Source organism: Sphaeramia orbicularis, chromosome 3 (genome assembly GCF_902148855.1).
Source record: "Sphaeramia orbicularis chromosome 3, fSphaOr1.1, whole genome shotgun sequence".
Classification (NCBI taxonomy): Eukaryota; Metazoa; Chordata; class Actinopteri; order Kurtiformes; family Apogonidae; genus Sphaeramia; species Sphaeramia orbicularis.
In genome coordinates, this window is record NC_043959.1 from 36,013,136 (window position 1) to 36,033,608 (window position 20,473).

Sequence of the window (20,473 nt, forward strand, 5' to 3'; positions counted from 1 at the left end):
CTGAACAAACAGTGAGGTTGGAAGTCAGTGTTGCACCAACACATACCTAGCATAGCAAAGTAGAAGTACCTCTAGCTTAGAGTCCCATAAGTATGACCAGTAATTGACAACCAGTATATCAGTGATGCTTCAGTCAAAAACACAAACAGAAAGCAACATTTGGCCACCTTGATCTGACATCTGACCTTCATCTCGTTACAATGGGATCATCTTGAGGTGCACCTCTGTCAAAACTTCACACTTTAGGGTAGGGTTGGCCACATATTGAACTAATGCCGCGTTTCCACTACGTGGTATCGGCTCAGCTCGACTCGACCCGACTTTTTTGCGTTTCCATTACAAAAAAGGACCTGGAATCTGGTACCCGGTACTAGTTTTTTTGGTATCACCTTCGCCAAGGTTCCAGGACTGGGGACCAGATACTAAGTGTAAACACTGTAGACCACTGATTGGTCAGAAAGCCATCTCTGTGACCCGCTGTTTCACAAAAAACAGATGTGGAAATTTACAGTAAATATAGCAGTAGGTTAATTCACATGATGACAGCCTATAAAACTACACTATGGTTGGTCCAGGAGGTTCAGACGTAAAAATTCAGCATGAGCTTGACAATACAACACGCAATGAGCGAGTTTATCAGCAACTCTCAGAGCAGACGACACGGAAGTAACGCGCCACATCGCTATGATGTCCAGGTACTGTAAAGTCGGTAGTATCCTGTAATGGAAACGGTCTCCAGGAATAGGACCTGGTACCCGAGTTGAGTCGAGCCGAGTCGAATTGAGCCAGTTCCACATAGTGGAAACGCAGCATAATTCAATTAACTGAGAATTTGCAATCTGTTAATCATGAAAAATGCCTAAATTGCAAAATTGAGACGCATGCTTCCTCTATAGATATTTGTACACCTAACAAAAATTCTAGATGCTACACATTTGTAGTAATGTGTACATGTTTCTCCAGTAAAACTCCCAATTTGACCAAAAAGGGAAAAATCAACAGGCAGAATGCAGGAATTCCACATCCTAATAATACCACAGCCTGGCTTAACTTGCCCCATCCCCCAGTAGAAATTCTTCTGTGATGCTCATCTGTATGATCTAAAAGAGAGCAGCAAAAGAAACACTAGAAAGCTCCTTTGTTGAAGGAAGTATCATTCAGGTCTGTGCTAGAGAACACTGGCTAAGCCTGCACTCCACCCGAGGCAAGCACAAACACTCATCTTGTGACTGTATGTTGACTTCCTCACACATGTATCCGGATTCAATGTTAGGCTAAGGAAAAGTGTCACTCCTGGTCATGTCATTGTGTTGACAAACACTGACAAATACAATACACAAACAAATGAGTCTAAAGTACTGGTCCACCGACAGTCATGACCACTCAGGCTCATGGTTGAATCAGCCGTCAAACAGAGTGAATTTAAACAGAGACAGGAATTTTGCAGAGCACAGCACGTATTTCCACAGTGACACAGCTGTAGTAGACGTCAACACATAGTTTCAGGGCTGTTAGAATAAAAGCCTATACAAACCTAAAGACTCACCTAAAGGAAAGCTGTTTAATGTCCCTTTGGACAAACTGTTAACATCATTTGATACCGTATTGAATGTATTAGAAAAGTAAGAAATATCAAGTGAGAAAAATGTTCTCAATTCTGCTCAAGTAGTTTAGAACACAACAATAACAATCACATTCTGTGATAGTTGTAACAGCTCTTCAAAACTGTATTTAACTCAGGAGACTCTGCAATACTGATACCATTCAGCAAAGCACCATGTATTAGTCTGTAAATGTACTCAATGGCAAACTCCTTCTTGTTGAATATGATCCTATGGGTAGCTGAGTAGCTTGTGCATTCATTTCTACACTTCATAGACTGAAACAGGAAACACATTCCACCTGATCTCAAAAGACAGATCCTTGGCTAGACTGTAGATGCGACAGAAGTGGGGCAACGTTATTTATTAATGCAACTCCAGATAATCTGCTCTGTACCGTGGAGACTAAATAAAACCATAATCATGGCACTCATGGCGTTACAATCGACGTGTGGTGTACGATGAAAGACGTTCCTGCATACCACATGGATGAGCAAAGAAATAAAACCGCAGATCTTTATATTTTTCTGTGAAATGCAGGAGAGGATATGATTACAACACCTCTATGTATAGTAATACTGCTGCTCTCTGGGCTATATGTTATCAAACAGCGTTGCTATTCTGGGGCCATCACCTATTAATGCAACGGCCAGCTACATTATCAGTGAGGCAGAAAACTAACTTGTTGGTAGTATGATACTTGCCAGGGGACTATTTTAACATTTCGATCACTATTTAGCAGGAAGGTGTAACTACATCCCCGCAAGCGCAGTTAGCCGGTTTCATCGAAACTCTCCGGGCTGACATGGGAACACTATGTCGCAGCTGTTAATACGGCCTTTTTCACGCTAAAATCGATGAATGTGGGAAACTGCCGATGCATCAGTGAACCAACAAACCAAACCTAAAAGACGAAAACACAGAAGCACGTACATACAGTAAAGCAGCGGTGCGTTGGCTCTGTTGGATCCCGACGCTGACACTCTCCCACCGGCCACACACAACCAGACACTCGCCTGCTAGCTAGCAAAGCTATGCCTTTTCCTTCAGCATGTCAATATTGTCATTCTAACACCAACCACAAACAGAAGATACACTGACACATGAGCTATAAATCACGTCTTTAGTCGACCGCTGCTCTAACATTAACCCACATTCCGTTTGGATGTGCTGTGTGATCGCCGTTTGCAGCGTTTAAGTTAAAGCCATGAACGCCCAGCTCCGTTATCGGACATAAAGTCAAAACCTGGTCGTTGCTAACATCTAAAGCCCATTAACTCCTCTCCTCTCTTCTCTTACCTGCATCGTCACAGCCACCAGTTGTCACGCCAGAGTGGAAATCTGAAGTATCACCCACAAATACAACGCTAAGTACCAATGACAACAGAAATGATCGAGACCGCCAATTGCTCCTCCTTCGCTAACCGAGGCGGATGCGCTTCTTCAGAAGGGAACAATTTTAGCTTGTATACCAATTTAGAGCTGTGTAGTCCCACATAAACGTTACATAAACGAGAGAGCATTTGTGAGACAATATGTCCGGCACTAATTTCGACTGTACTCGTTAAATAGTTAAGTATTTAAACGTTTTAAGCTTTAAGAGTGGGGTGCGTCCGATAATGGGTGCATGAGTCTGTTTTCGGTACTAAACAAGCTAGCGACACAGCTAACGTCCAGGGAGCTAACGTTAGCCACATAGCTAGCTCTCTGCGACACGGTTGTAAACGCTAGGAGAGAGTCCGAGCAAATGCAAACGGCCCTGTGATTCTCCAAAGAGCCAAACAATTGTCAGTTTACTAGGAGTTAACCTTACAGCTTCAGTAAAGACACGAAAAATGTACACGGTAAGTTAATCACCGCATCGCTTACCAGCTCTAGGCATCCACCCTCTTGACAGCGAATCCCCTGTCTGGTGGCCACAGTCAAGATGACAGCAGCCAAAACTAACTTCCGCTCAAACTTTCACAGTAAAATGAACAGTGTTACGCAAAAAAAAAAAAAAAAAAGTACAAACATCCAACCATATCAAGTAAAGCACCTTTGATTTCAGCTTAGTTTCCATTATAGCAAGGATGGCACACTCATTTTAGTTCAGGTTACAATAATTTCAAATGGAGCAGTAAAAAAACCATAATAACCTATAAATAGTGTCAACTCTAAACTTTTCTCTGTATTTTAGAGTGGCAAACGTAAAATTACATTATAAAAATACTTACAACTACAAACTATCCTTTAAAAAAAATTTTAGAATAACCTGAACAACCCTTAACAACCTGAAATTTCTTCAGAAAAGTAAGTGCAATTTTTAGATAAGATGAAATTAAACTTTATGGTTCCCACAACAGGGAAATTCACAGGTTAAAGCAACAACAGGATACAGTGGAAGAAAATGTACATGCATAAAGGAAGTGCAATTAACAAGTACACAATACAAAAACTAAAAATAGTAATAATAAAGTAATAATGCCATAAGATGTATATTTACATAAGAAGTAGAACTGCAGTATGTCAGACAATGCAAATGGGGAAACAAACTGAAAAGACTCACAACATTATGCCTCATCTTATCATTTACACATGTGTATTACATCTCAAAGATTGCAATGGATCTACAAAGGCACAAAACATTTAATAACAGGTATAATATTGTTAAAATTGCGCTTACTTCTCTTGAGAAATTTTATGCTGTTCATATTTGTTCAAGTTATTCACATTTTATGTGAAAGGATAGCTTGTAAATGTAAACCCTTTCATGTAATTTTCCTTTAATTTTAACAGTAAAGTATTATTTATAGGTTATTATGATAGTATTTTACTGGTCTGAACTAAAATGAGTTTGATACCCTTGACTGTTAATATCTTCAGTGTAATTTCTGTGCTTTGCAAATTTATCCAGCGGGTCACATTGATGCCTTTGGCAGGCCATATGTTTGACACCCCTGGTTTATAGCTATGTACAAGAACACCCTAATACTGATTACATTGTTATTTAAGTTGTTACTGAATTAGCTTAATATAGTCCACTTCAATAGTGGGATGTAGCACTGGTCTGCAATTTTTTAGAAATCATGTGCCTCGGAGATTAAATGTACATACTAATACATAATTATATACTTTAATGAGATAAACTGGAAAACAAATGAGAAAAGTACTGTTTGGCTGATGTTTTCAATGTATATGATAAAGTGTTTTTACACATACTACTTTATGTACATTTATACAATAAATGTATAAATCTTCCACTAGAAAGAGTCTGAAAACCAGATGTTTTATAATGTGCAGACAGTGTTTTGAAGCAGATCTTGTAACTATGAGACAAACATTCCTTTTAAGTAAAACCCATTCTCTCACTGATTGTCAGAATTTCACATTTTCACCCAAGACTGTATGTTGGAAACTGCAGCCAACCAACATTTTTGGCTTAATTCTTCTTTTTTGGTGACTCAAACCTTGTAAAGTTTCATTACTTTTATTCTGGAGGCATTTTACTTGTAGACCAGTATCATCTACTGTATGTTAGGCTACTCTACCCATGTCGAAAGTTGCATGCAAGTGTATTTTATAGTTAAATTACAAAGATGCAATATTGAAGTTTTTATTTTGTACTGTGTTTGTCAGACAGCTTTAGTCAGGTCATACTTTTAATAGACTTCTTGTTCAGTGAAAAACACATACATCCAAATATGTTGACTGTTTTTATATGGATTGAGCTAAATAAACCCTTAAAAACAGGGCTGAAAAGTTTACTTTTAGGAGATAGGTGTTTCTCCATTATTTTGCCTACAAATGGTGATCTTATAGAATGTAATGGATTACTTAGATAATTAAATAACTACTTAGATAAATCAGTATGGATAACTAGATTACTCTTTGATATAAAATAGTCAAAATGAACTTATACATCTACAGAACATTTTTCCATTCCATTAATATTTCATATTAAAGTAAAACACTACATACATTTCATACATTAAGCATATTTGTTCTAACACTACTTTTATCATTTTACTATAATTTCCACATTGTCGTATTGGGCTACTTTTTCAATTAAAATAGACAAACCTATATAGTACATTCGTGAAAAAACAAAGTTGTAATTGTGATATCTCGATTCACTAATGTGAGACCAAAGAACAACACTTAGGCCTTGTCCTGGCTACAAACCAACCTTTTAACGCCCTCTAGCGTTTCAGCAAGGATATTACAACTTGCACTCAATATTTACAGTAAATAGTCAATAGGGGGCGCTGTGGACCACAAATTACTGTTGGATGAAGGAATAAATGGAACAGAGCAGCTCATATAATTTGATGTGTGGCATAAAAGTACAGAGTATAATGTGATACAATGCCTTTGTGATACAATGACTGTAGTTTGTGCATTTTATCTGGTTACAGACAAATGCGTAAACACGTACAAGGAATTCTTTACTGGTAGATGTTGTCTCTCTAGTAAATTGTAAATGCATGATACATAACAAAAATGTAAAAGTAAAATAAGAAAAAAAACTCTATATACATAATGACAGTGTCACTTTCTGTACAGTTGTAGTGCAGTTTTTTGTGCAATTGTGGATTATTATATTATAATGTTATTAGATACTGTATGACCTTTAAACTTCGCATTCTTTAGATAACAAAAAAAACAAAACAAAAAAACCCCAAAAATATAGTGTTGTTGCAATAATTTGCTGGAGTAGTACTTAGGATTTCTCTGCATTCTGGTAGAGCCTTCATCCCATATGAACCTGGACCTTTGCAGCATGACAGACACACACACACGCACACACACACTAATATACAGAAACTAGTTGAAGACTTTGCTGTCCATGTATCATCACCATCCGAGTATTATGTTGACTTCCTGTCTTCCTACTGGACATTGTGTTGCACTGTAACTCTGCAGGCCACAGTAGAGGTGTGACCAGCGCTGAGTATAGTATGTCTCTCATAGGAGGGGCTAGTGACGATCCAAACTGGACGCCCTTCAAAACACTTGTCCCTGACCAGCCTGGTCCCACTCAGCCAGGCTAGTTGAGTACAGCGGAGCACAGCAAAGCCCTCCTGACATCATGGGACTCACACACGACCCCAACTTCCACAAGCTGCAGGACTGGTACACAGCCCACGCCTTGAACCTCAACATGAGGCATATGTTTGAGGCTGACCAGGAGAGATTCAACAAATTCAGGTATCCATACTCTCCTATTTAAAGTGTATGAATGTATCCAGGCATTATCATAATTATCACTATAATATACTATTTCTACTATCTATATCATCACACATTTGCATCCCAGCTATGAAAATGTGTATCCTCCTTATCTGAAAATGGATTTCAAGCTACTACTGTGTCATTAAGTCAGGTTTAACAGACTGGTTGTTATAGTTTCATGTGTCTATGTTTGTACAGTTTATCATTGAAGACAGACGATGGAGACATTCTTCTGGATTACTCCAAGAATCTCATCACAGAGGAAGTTATGAAGATGTTGGTTGATCTGGTATGTCTATTTCCATCTGAATAATCCATACCTTTTTGAAATATCTTCATTTACATTGACCTTCACAGGTTAATCCAAAATGAATTAGAGCAGATGCTGGCAAGTAGGCTCCATTCATCATACATATAACTCCGACTCAAGATGAGATATGCCTTTTAAATACACATGTTAGATAATAAGAGTACTTTAACAAGAGTGACGAGCTTGACATTAACTCAGAACTGTAATTATTGTGTAGATTTTACTGCTGACTCTTGGGATAAATTATCATTTTGTTTCAGGCTAAGTCAAGAGACATTGAGGCTGCCAGACAGAAGATGTTCAATGGAGACAAGATCAACTTCACTGAGGTGATCATTGTTGAACACACGTCAGCTGTAGCTTTAGTTATATGAACAGTCAACCTCTTGACATTTATCCTGGAGGGGTGAGGGAGACTGCATTTACAGCAAGTCACTAAAAACTGTAATGCATAAGCAGCTCTGTTGAGTAATATATACAGTAAGAGTGTCACATCATTAAGTAAGAGCATACATTAAACTGAAACACATTACAGTTACTAAGATAAAACTATCTAACTGAATCACAGCTCCTGATCAAACTCTCAGCACAGAAGGATGAAATGTGCACATTATCACACATTATTTATTCTGACGGATTTTAGACTTTTTTATTGCCCAGTTTGAAATATTTGTTTGAAAAGTAACCAAAAGAAATCTGTAATCTGTTACATCTCAAAAGTAAGCTTCACAGCACTGGATTATCAATCGTTTGTTTCAGAAAAACTACTTAACCCAAAGTACATTTATTTTTCAGGAGTTTTTAATACTAAATATTTGCGTCAGTTGAGTATTCGTCAGGTCTTTTACATATAAATGCCCCAATGCTCAGGACTGTAACTGTCTTAACCAATAAAGACCCAGTGGTACTTTTGTGGCACTTCCCAAATACATTTTTCTCTATATTCAACCATCTTAAAGTGATTTATCACCATTTATTCTAATATTAACCTTTGTTTTTTGCATTTTTTAGTGTAAATCATGTATTTTCCTTTATTTAATCCATTGATCATGTAGATGTTCATAAAAACTCAGATTAAAGTTGAGTATTGAATCTGAAACAGAAAAAAAATGAACAAAAAGTGACCATTTCAAGAAAATATATCTTTAATTGACCATAAATCTATTGCGTCTATCCACTATCATTGATCCAACTCCATGGGTTTTACTGGTGAATCAATATTGTAGAAGATGACGGGGTTTCCACGTTCACTATGGAGCCTCTGAACACCCAAATGGGTCGTATGTGATTATGATTTAAAGCTGAGAAACTGCATTTTACCTCAATTATTTACATGTATGGATAGGAATGGTGGATCAACAGTTATTAAACAGTTTAGATCAGTAGATGGTTTTGGTTGTCGGTGGCTGTTTGGGTCTTTATGGGTTAATATGACATCATTCATTGTTGGTGCTTTGGATTTACAGGGCCGCGCTGTGCTCCATGTGGCTCTGAGGAATCGTTCCAACACTCCCATCATGGTTGATGGAAAGGATGTGATGCCAGAGGTCAACAAGGTTCTGGAGAAGATGAAGGGCTTCTGCCATGTGAGTGAAATGCATCAAAAAGAAGTCAGAAAAACACAAACTGCTGTTATACTTCACTTAGGGTTTAGTCATCACCTTGGTGACGGTTTGTTGGAGCTGTCTCCATTATGTTGAAAAATGTGTTTCATGAATAGTTTCTGTCTGTTGCAGAGAGTTCGCAGCGGTGAGTGGAAGGGCTACACAGGAAAGGCCATCACAGATGTTGTCAATGTCGGCATCGGAGGCTCTGACCTTGTGAGTGCAATTTGTAGAAATAAAATTTTTTATGCATTATATCAGAAAATCAGTCAGATCTTTCATGACTGTGTGAATTAGCTGCTTATTAATACATCTGTTTGTCTTGAAATGACCTGTAGGGCCCCCTGATGGTGACGGAGGCTCTGAAGCCTTATTCAAAGGGTGGACCTCGTGTGTGGTTCGTGTCCAATATTGATGGAACACACATCGCCAAAACCCTGGCACAGCTCAACGCTGAGACAACCCTCTTCATTATCGCATCCAAGGTAGAGCCACTTTGTATAAACAGCTCCAATATGTGTCTCCTCATTCATTTGTTGAAACATATTACAGATTAATCAGTGTTACTGAAGTTCAGTCAGATGGATCTGGTTCTGCTGTGGGGCATGTAACAGGTCCTGCTGGGCACTTGAGCCAGTGTTATGTCACCTGACATTAATGTCTAAATGTCAGGTTCATGTCAGCCTTTCAGTGTTCACATCAGAAATATGGTACGGAATAGCAAAAAGGAAAAAGAAAAAGAATAAACTGAAAGACTGGAAAACAATCATTACCTCAGATTTATTATCATGGACATAAAAACAAAAAAATTCTCTATCTTTAGAATTTTAAGACGATCTTGCTGTTTCTTATGTTTATCTACAGTATGGAACAGTTGTATCATATGATTCATGTGTTATCTATGTATCTTTCTCTGTCTTATTGATCTTTATAGACATTCACCACCCAAGAGACCATTACCAATGCTGAGTCAGCCAAAGCATGGTTCCTTGAACATGCCAAAGATGTGAGTCCACAGCACTTCTGAAAGCAGCAGTGATATTTTGTCAGTGGACTGTACCGATATCTGTTTAACACTTTCCTCCTGTGTGTTTCAACAGAAAGCTGCTGTTGCCAAGCACTTCGTTGCCTTGTCTACCAATGCTGTAAGTCACATCCCACTGTTGCAGGCTGAACTAGTTCTGTGGGCATATATGTAACTGTAACCATCCCGCTTTCCTCTGTTTATCCCCAGCCCAAAGTGAAGGACTTCGGCATCGACACAGAAAACATGTTTGAGTTCTGGGATGTGAGTGCTCTTTGTAAGCCCCGAAGCAGACTAACAGCAGCCCCCGACTCCATCCACAGATTGTGACGGGGCCGTAGGCAGCAGCTATAAATAAACTAGACTTTTGACCTGTGAAGTAGGTGGGACAGACACTGTGGCCAGCAGCTGCTGGGTAATCAGAAGCCTCTCTGCACAGACCCAGTTATTATTGGTAGCGACCTTCTCCTTGCAGAGGTTACTGTAAAGGCCTGGGTACATCAAAGGTCAGGGAGCCTCATTCAGTTACATTGTTGGTATTTGGAAACTTACATATAATATGGTCTTTATGTCACAGAAAATGACAGCCAGTGTTTCAGATGGATTATGTATTTATATGTATATTAATTTAAGTAGAGGACCATACATACAGATCCATAAAAACACACACCACACGATTCCTGAACAGTTTTTACCCCACAGCCATAACTACACAGAACAATGAACTCAACCACTAAAGTATAGACATTTTTAATTGCACTATTTTGTACATTGTACTGCATACATTGGCACTGACGTGATGTGTGTGTGATGTATTGCTGTGTGATATAGAAGGAGGTTGGTGTGTGAGGAAATGAATGAATGGATGTTGATATGTGAGTGATGCATATTTTGTTTTTATTATATATTTTTGTAGTTATTACCACTATTTATTACTATTACTATTTATGAGTCCGCATCCTGATAGTGCGCCTACATTTCATTGTACATTTTGTATAATGACAATAAAGTATCTTATCTCATCGTAGTATAAGTGTTCAGAACACCATTGCCAAGGTAAACAGGGATAAAAATGTGTGTAGATTAAAAAACAAAATAATAACTTAAAAACAGTGGTGTGGTGGCCATGTTCCCTTTGTATTCAAGGTCATGTCAAGATCATTTCTCACATTTATATTTAGTGATGCTGCTGTACCTTTTGGCACACAGTCACATTTTATGCATGTACTATACGCTGTGTGTCCTCACAAAAGACTTCATTACTTTTCACTGTAATTTAACTCTGTGACGTTTGGGATTAACAAAGCAAATATTTATGGCAGCTCACCTAGTGGAGCTCATCCCACAGTCCATGGCTCATTGCACTGATCTGGCTACTTTCCTGCATGTCATCACTCTTTCCTCATTTTGTAGCAATTAACTTTGTTTAAGTTTTGGTGTGTTTCATTCAGTGTTCCAGACAAGTACTTGCACTGATTTACATGTAGCTTTACCCTGATCAAGTCTTTCAGTTACTACTAACACCATTTGTTGCATGCAGAAGTATTTCTATTTAATTTCAAAAACAGACTTTGTATTAGCTTTGTATGAGAGAAGGATATATATTTGATGCTTTGTTTCTTCCATGTTTCAGTGGGTTGGTGGTCGTTTCTCTTTGTGGTCTGCCATTGGAATGTCCATTGCTCTGCATATTGGTATGTTGTAAATACAAATAAGGCAATTCTGTATTCTTTACAACAGGAAACTCATATTAGTGTTCATAGTAGTGTTATAAATGATGCTGTTGTGGACAGCAGAGCACTACTTATTGATTTCAAAATGTGTTACAATCAATGGAAAGACATTTTAAACAAAACAGCAGCAACGATTTATGAGTCTCAATTGATTTTTCAGTTAATTATGTTACCTTTCCCTCTCCACTCATCATCAGGCTTCGACAACTTTGAAAAACTTCTCTCAGGAGCTCACTGGATGGTAGGTACTGCAGGATGAAACAGCTTCCTTTAGTCATCCACGGAGAATATATATACGGACGGTTACATAAGAGGATATTAGCATCTCTCTGTTCCCTGCAGGACAACCACTTCCGCACTGCTCCTCTAGATAAGAACGCTCCCGTCCTTCTGGCTCTGCTGGGTATCTGGTACATCAACTTCTTCCATGCTGAGACCCATGCTATGCTGCCTTATGACCAGTACATGCACCGTTTCACCGCCTACTTCCAGCAGGTCTGCCCCCACACTGCCTCAGGCCTCTCAGGTGTCTGAGAAATCATGCAACCAAAGATCAAATATTCTTTTAGAAGTGATAAAAGAGCTTTTGAATTTGGTTGCACAGGTTCTCAGGCCACGTGGTTAAATAAACCCTGAATAAAACATCAACACTGACCATTTCTCCAATCAGAACTAATCAAATTAATATTGACTGTTTCTCAGCAAACATCCACTAAACATGAAATTTTGTATTTTAGGGTGACATGGAGTCAAATGGAAAGTACATCACTAACCATGGGTCCCGTGTAAACTACCACACTGGTCCAATAGTGTGGGGGGAACCTGGAACCAACGGACAGCACGCCTTCTATCAGCTCATCCATCAAGGTAAAGTCAGCAGAACTCAGTCACAGCAATATCAGCTCTGTCTATCTTATTATCCTTACTCTGTTGTTATGTGTAGCATCATCAGGCTATGACTCTATGGGGTTATCTGTGCGCCACTAATACAGACCAACTGTGTTGAATTCAGGAACACGTATGGTGCCTGCTGACTTCCTGATCCCAGCTCAGACACAACACCCCATCAGAGACAGCCTACACCACAAGGTACCAGAGTTTTCATTTATTTAAGAAGTCTTCCTTCAGTCTGGGGAAGAACTATGAATAAATGTTCCTTGCCTCTACAGGAGAGAATATAAAAGTCTTAGGACCATAGATTTACACTGTATAGTGATAGTAAAATATCACTATATTGACCAAATACAATTGTAATTTACTTGATATCAGCAGTGTAAAGATTATTTTGTTAAGGGAAATTAAAAGAACAGTTTGCAAAAACATATAAACTAAATCAAAACTGCAATGAACAACAACAGGATCTTTAACAAAATAAAACTGCAGGTAAAATCCCTCAGTGTCAATGATTGATGCTTTAAAAAATTAAAATAGCTCGCACGTCACAGAATCTTCAGTGGACATTGGTTTTATAAAACATTTGATATCATGCATTCGTTACACCATACCTTCATCTTCTACAAGTCTTCTTCATAACACCTGAAAACTAAGGCTAATGTTAAAGATAAAAGAAAACTAAAACAAATCAATTCCAGAAGACAAAAAAAAAAGTTTTTATACTCTAGTCATTTATCTCAAATTAAATTACAATCAAAAACCACACTGACACACTGACTGAATACAAATAAAAATGGCAAAACTGTGGTAAGTGCTCTTGGTATTCTTATCTCAACTATAGCTTTGGAACTCTAAGAATACATACTGTTTAGAGATCATCAGTAAAGGTCACAGTCCCTCCAGCATAAGGGCCAGAGTTCTTGAGAAAGACATAAACCCTATCTATCTGTGCCAGGAATGTCTTTCTCATTTCCTCAGAACACAAACCTGTGTGCTGACATGTGTAATTCAATACATGCTCTTAGTCTCATACAAATACAAATAATAATGGGGAAATTCAAACATTGAAACTATAAAGAATTTAAACCATGTGTTTTTGCAGAACAGGTACATAATGTTGGAGGCCTATATGCCACTACACTAAAGACTGCACTGTATTTAAGATTCGGTGTCTTTGTAGATCTTGTTGGCCAACTTCTTGGCCCAGACGGAGGCTCTGATGAGGGGCAAGACCACTGAGGAGGCCAGGAAGGAGCTGGAGGCCAGCGGCCAGAGCGGAGAAGCTCTGGAAAAGATCCTGCCACACAAAGTGAGTCACATGAAGAACAAAAGACTCACTTCACTGAATGAACATCCAGCCAACAAACTTAAAGCTGGACTGTGCAGCAGACGGTCGACTCATATTACCTACAAAACAATTCATACTTGGCATGAGGAAGTGCAGACAGCAGAGCATGATACTAGAAGCTGAGGAGATAGTGCCCCCCAGTGATCACAAAACATATTGTTGAAACTTTATCATGCACAAAGAGAAGTGTAATACAAAACATTCCTCCATGTGATTCCAGGTATTCCAAGGAAACAGGCCAACCAATTCAATTATCTTCAAGAAACTGACCCCATACACACTTGGAGCTCTTATCGGTGAGAATCAACATCACACACACACTGCTACAGAGTAACAGTGTGTTTTTACCAATGGCCCTTTAACTTTCTCTGTAGTCCCCTCTATGTCCTGATAATAATTATTTTTCCCCTTTTGCAGCCATGTATGAGCACAAGATCTTCATCCAGGGTGTGATGTGGGAGATCAACAGTTTTGACCAGTGGGGGTAAGATAGTTACTATCATCCCATTTTATGTTTTCAGTTATTTATTTATTTATTTATGTTTTGGGGTTGTTGTTTTTTTTTTTGGGGGGGGGGGGGGTATTTTTGAAAAAGTAAAAGTTGCACTGAGAAGCTTTCAGTTGTGGCTTTGCATCAGGAGATTCATAAGATGTTGCATTACCTTTACAAGATGCACAAAAACTGATGAAAAAATTTTTTTTTTTATTTTTGTTATATATTGACTTTAAAATGATCTTTTGAAATATGTGTATCTAAGAGATGCAAGTCTTACAGTAATTGACAAAAAATATGAATAAAAAAATATATCTGAATGTTAAATATGTGATAAAAAGCTTATTTGTAGGATATAATATTGATTCTGTTGCTTTGCCATCTTTTGGCACCAACATCAGGACAAATTTGAGGGCATCAACTAATGGATGGCTTACGCGGAACTGTCTCTACATTTAAATATATTCTATTGTTTGGCTCAGACTCTGGACTTTTTTTGGGGGGGTTGTTTTCTTAATTCTCTTGCTTCAACTCGTAAAACTAGTTCTTTGCACTTTGAGGTGGCACTTTAATTTGGCTTTTGTATTGCCATGTCTGCCTAAAAGATGCTTGAATTTTTACCTCATGTTTTTTTTTAATACAATGACGATGAAGTATTGAATTGAATTGAATTAAAGTGAATTGAAGTGAATTGAATTGAAATGACTACCACCACACGCATTCTTGTCTGCTCATAAAGTTAATAGACACAACTCAAAGCATGAGACTTTTTTTCCTTAACTTTTTAAAACCTGACGTGCCATCGATGACACATACATAGTTTGGATGGCTGTAACTCTTTCATTGTTCATGTGATTGGAAAAATTTCAACTGTTTCTGAAACTTGAGATGTTGTGTTTTATAGGTTTTATTGGGTCATTAGAGTAATTTTAGTCATGCCTGTACTAGAAGTTGGAGAACGAGCCGTTTTAGCAATATTATAACATGCAGTAAGTTGTAAATGATTGCTAGATTATGAAAGATCTAGGGGAAAAAAGTGCCTCGAAAAAATGGGCAAACAGATTTACTCACAGCATATTTTCTAACCTTTTAGTTAGTCAAAATAAGAAAAAAGTCCAGATGAACCATTTTAGTCTCAGGGTTTAAAGGGTTAAGTATCCAGTAATCATTCCTGTTGTGATGTTTGCACTTCGTGACTTCTCAGTTTTATTCTTCTCAGTACTTCTTCCCACCCCTTTTTGGGCATGTAAATGGAACTATTGTGCTGTTCTTCTGTCTAAGATTGACATGATTGTTGATATTTGTATTATTATGCATGTTTTGCTTGTTCGCATATATTTTTAAATTTCACTGCACATTCGAAATAAATTATTAAATCAAATCAAATAATTCCCACTTCAAAACACTTAATCAAAAATTAACCATTTGTGTGAAAGTACATTTCAGAAGAAACCTTCTCAACACTGATTCATCCTCTCTTTTGCATGTGTCTTTTCCTCTTTAACATCCTTAGAGTGGAACTGGGCAAACAGCTGGCAAAGAAGATCGAGTCTGAGCTCAAAGACACCACAGAGGTCCACTCCCACGACTCCTCCACCAATGGACTCATGAACTTCCTCAAGAAGAACTTTGCCTGAGCTGCGTCTCAATAACTTTCCGCCACAACGTTATCCGTCTTGTCGGCTCCACGGATGAGGAGACTCACAGAGGCAGCTGGCCGCTCCCACACAGTCGAGCTGAAGCATTCTATGTTTGTATTCTTATTATGAATATCGTGACTGTCTACAGTGCCGTCTTTTCATGTTTGTTAGTTTGCACAGTGAGTAATGTGGAAGACAGAGTGGGACGCGCTCTCATACTGTCTGAGATTAGACTGTGAAATAAATACCTTCACACAATTATACGTTCAACCTGTTCATAACTCAAGAAACGGTGACGAATAAGACAGCTGCTCAACATCCCCCTGCGTAGATGGGTGTCTATGTGTTCCTGAGCTGCAAAAAACATCATGAACTCAAGTCACACAACTGAACTTATATATGGAAGATATCACTAGATGGCATCAGAGTGCTGAGAGCAAATGAACCACCCAGTACTCTTCTTATTTACTCAGTGGAACAAAGGGTCAAAGGTCAGTCCATCTGCACTGTTCTTCCCCACAAATCCCAAGACAATAAAGCATCCATCTAGAAAGAAAAACAAACAGCTGGACTGAAATGCATCTGGTCTACAAAGTGGTCCTCAAAGGGATTCTGCTTAAACACTCAATTAACTATATCTATCACTAGCACTGTGTGACAAAAATACACATTACATCCTTCAAAGCTTCAAATTTATCATCGTAATAGTATAAGAGATAACAGATACCACAATACATCGTCTGTTAAATGTGCCGCTGTAAAAAATAGGCTGATCTAAATATATTTCATTATGTTTCTCTCTCCTCAAATCTACTGCTGGCTACAATTGCAGAGTGTGTATGAGGACAAACAGAAAGTAAAAAAAAAAAAAAAAGACCCCAGACACTGCTGGGTTTTCGATTCTGTTGCCAGGCAACAATACTTTACTTCAAATCGAACTTGTGCTTTTTTATCTCTGGCTCCAAAACACGATACAGAAGAAAGTGAGTTTGAATCGTGAGAAAGAGAAAGCCTGCTCACTGTCGGGTTCAGGGTGTCGCAAATTATTAGTTGCATTCAATACATTCAATGCGTCCAATTCCCAAAAGAAAGGTAGGTATTTTAGATTCTTCTTTTGCTCTAATCTAGCGTCTGAGTCATGAATCCAGACCTGCAGCAAAACACAGATATTGACTGAATCATGCTACTGAGCTATGACTCAAACTGTTTAATCCGTGGTGGAATAAATAAACAATACGTCAGCATGATGAAATACATGATTTGGACTGCAATATGAACAAGATCACTGGAGAATCAGAGAATCAAACAGCGGCGTGAAAAAGGTTCCTCGTGCGTTCCTGAGATGTTTGTCGAACAATGGCACTGCATACCCTCACATTCCACTTCATGCTTTATTGATCGGGCCTGTCACTCATTTTTTTTTCTCTCCGGCCTGTTAAAGAGTTGCCTCCCTGGCTCAATCAGGGTCCCAACCTGCCCTGGTGTAGTGGTTGCTATAGCGACGTCACCCCCTGCTACTCTAACTGTGCCGTCCCAAGTTCATGGCGGTGTCAGATGGAGAGCAGGAGCAGGGTTTGGGATTCTTCTGGACTGAGTAACCACACCACCGATTATCTGATCCTGGAAGATGTTAAGTCTCTCCTTTACAAAAGCTATGCATGCATTTGTATGCGTAATGAGCCACAGAGCTGGAAACGGCCACAAGGTCAGCATCCCTGCATGTAAACAAGCCCACAGTAGCACAGGCTGAGAGTGTGACCTGAGGATCTGCAGCCACTTTTAATACCCACTTGAACTTCACTGGAATGCTTTTAACACACATGATCCTGACTATCCTCGCCTTCTTACATGAGCATTTTCTCTTGGGCTACACGTTCGAAAAGCAATCCTCGAGGCTCCAACACATGACCCTACACACCTTCAACACATCCCCCCCAATATTAAACCCAGTGGATGGTCCCTCTCATGTTCCCAGTTTGCATCTGAGGCTGCCATTGATAGCAGTGACACAAAAACCCTGCAGGCTGTAAAAAATATATTAAAAAAAAATTTGCTGTTGAGCCAAACCGAAGTTCATTTTTCCCACGACTACTGGAGTTATATAAAGATTAACTTAAGGACGTGGGCAGAGCTTGTCATACTGCAGCATAAGAGCAGCAGCTGCCCCAGGAGGCTGCGGGGGGGGGGGGGGGGGGGGGGGGGTGCTCCAGATGACCTCTTGTTGCTTTGGCTCTACTTCAGTTTTTTCAGATCCACATTAAATATATCTGTTTCAGAAATGCATTCTTGTTGGGGTTCACATGGAAACCACAACACTTCAGAATTCCTAAAGAACACAAGAACATGAAGACCCCATATTTAGAGTTCCTATTTGAATGTGCATCTTTGGTATATATATGAAAATGAAACAGCTGCTGTCAAGTTATGTCAAAGCCCTTTCCTTTAAAATATCACATGAGAATATCACTGGTCTACAAGGAAAATGCTTCCAGAATAAAAGTAATGAAATTTTACCACATGAGAGTCACTGATAAAGAAAAATCAAGTCAAAAATGCTGGTTGACTGAACTTTCCAAGATACAGCCTTGGGTCAAAATGTGAAATTCAAGAATTAATGAGAGAATGGGTTTGACTCAAAAGGAATATTTGTCTCAGAGCTACAAGATCTACTTCAAAACACTGTCTGCACATTAGAATACATTCACTTTACAGGTTCTATTTAGTGGAAGATTTATAAAACTATTATACAAATGTGCATAAACCAATATATATGTGTAATAACACTTAATCATATACCTTGAAAACATCAGCAAACCGGCACTTTTGTCATTTATTTTCCAATTAATCTTATTAAAATACGTAACATTTAGCACATTTAATCTCTGAAGCAAATCATTTCTAAAAAAAAAAAAAATTGTAGACCAGTGTATTTGAGAACATATCTGAGGAGCTTCTTCCTTTTCTCCAGACAATATCACTCGCTTGGACTCAGATGAAAATCACTTCTGTGTGGGTTTTGGATGGTGAGCACTAACTGTTCTTCTCCAAGTTTCTTTTCTGACTGATTGGATTGTTGTCTGGTATATCGACTAGCATCTGGCACATATACAGTACCACAATGTTAGCGTTAAAGATTCTTTTTATTTATGCAATCTCCCACGCTACTTTTTAAGGAGCTCTAGTGAATATTTTTGTCTGTTGATCTGCTACAAATACAGGAAGAGGTAGAGCTGGAACTGACTAACTGTCATAGTTGTCTGGAGTTGTCTCATGGAAGTCACTTATTAATGGCACAAAAAGGAACAAATGCATCACTCACTAAACCTTAACCCTTTATCAGGCAAGTGACTATTTTTGGTAATTTCCATATACATTACAAGACAGTGACAGCAACAGTCACAGTGAGGACAGTGAGTCATCAATCTCAGGTCCAATGTGGTCTACAGCACAGGTGTCAAACATGCAGCCCGGGGGCGAAATCCAGCCTGCCAGAGGGTCCAGACTGGCCCTTGGGATGAATTTGTGAAATGCAAAAATAGATATTAAGAAATTAACAGTCATTTTAGTTCAGGTTCCACATGCAGACCAGTTCAATCTCCAGTGGGTCAGACCAGTAAAGTACTATCAAAATAACATATAAATACTCACAGCTCCAGATTTTTCTCTTTGTAAATGTAAATATTTTCATGTATCTACACTAAAACAAAGTATAATTTCACAAAAAATGTGAATAATCTGAACAAATGTGAAGAACCTGAAATGTCTTTAGAAAAATAAGTGTAATTTTAACAATATTCTGCCTGATACTAAGTGTTTTGTGTATTTGTAGATCCACTCTGATCTGTACGTTGTAATGAACATGTGTAAATGATAAACTGAGGCAGAATATTGTTAAAATTACACTTATTCTTCCAGTTTGTTGAAGTTATCACATTGTTTGAAAGGACAGTTTGTAGATGTAAACATTTTCATAGTTTAATTGGACTTTTTTCACTGTAAAATATAGAGAAAAGTTTGGAATTGACATTATTTATATATTATTATGTTATTATTTTACTGGTTCGGCCCACTTCAGATCAAATTAAGCTGAATGTGGCCCCTGAACTAAAATGAGTTTGACACCCCTGGTCTACAGGGTCTGTAAGGTCCACCTCTGCATGAACAGTGAGTGTACCTGCTTTGTTATGTACCATGAAGTAATGGTACTAATGGAAGGAATGATGTTCAAAGGGAGAATGTGGATGTGGACAGGTGTTTGAATCAGCATTTACACTGTCGGAATGTTCTAAAATACATGTTCCTTTCACCTTACTTGTGTTTTTCTTGTATTTTTTTATTATATATTTTCTTTCTTTTTTTTTTTTTTTTTTAACAATTTATTTATTTATCTATGTATGTATGTATGTATGTATGTATGTATGTATGTATGTATGTATGTATGTATGTATGTATGTATTTATTTATGTTTTGCCACTTATGGGCAAGGAACCAAATATGGTCATTTCATTTACCTTCACATGATAATTAAAAAATTTGAAAAATTTCACAAAAGTCATGAAGTCTTGTTATGTCCTTCAATAACACACTAAGGTTGAAATTTTGAGAGTATTTC

The 20,473-nt window shown here is 38.2% G+C and overlaps 2 protein-coding genes across 4 annotated transcripts in view; one reads left to right on the top strand and one right to left on the bottom strand.

The window, feature by feature from the left end:
• Window positions 1-3,554, bottom strand: part of garre1 (granule associated Rac and RHOG effector 1) — a 33,485-nt gene extending 29,931 nt beyond the window's left edge. For 2 of the 3 annotated variants that reach the window (XM_030125000.1, XM_030125013.1), the window contains exon 1: window positions 3,471-3,554. The gene's annotated coding sequence lies outside the window, so the exon portion shown is untranslated. The other variant, XM_030125005.1, reaches the window with a different exon arrangement.
• Window positions 3,555-6,616: 3,062 nt separating this feature from the next.
• gpib (glucose-6-phosphate isomerase b) lies at window positions 6,617-16,122 on the top strand. The gene is made up of 18 exons (XM_030159871.1): window positions 6,617-6,791; window positions 7,014-7,104; window positions 7,386-7,454; window positions 8,592-8,711; window positions 8,862-8,945; window positions 9,068-9,214; window positions 9,664-9,735; window positions 9,830-9,874; window positions 9,964-10,017; window positions 11,387-11,447; window positions 11,684-11,727; window positions 11,829-11,981; window positions 12,224-12,353; window positions 12,499-12,575; window positions 13,561-13,689; window positions 13,949-14,024; window positions 14,146-14,212; window positions 15,735-16,122. Exons 1-18 carry the CDS (start codon window positions 6,673-6,675, stop codon window positions 15,856-15,858), a joined length of 1,662 nt encoding a protein of 553 aa, XP_030015731.1. The 5' UTR covers window positions 6,617-6,672; the 3' UTR covers window positions 15,859-16,122.
• The last annotated feature ends 4,351 nt before the right edge of the window (window positions 16,123-20,473 follow it).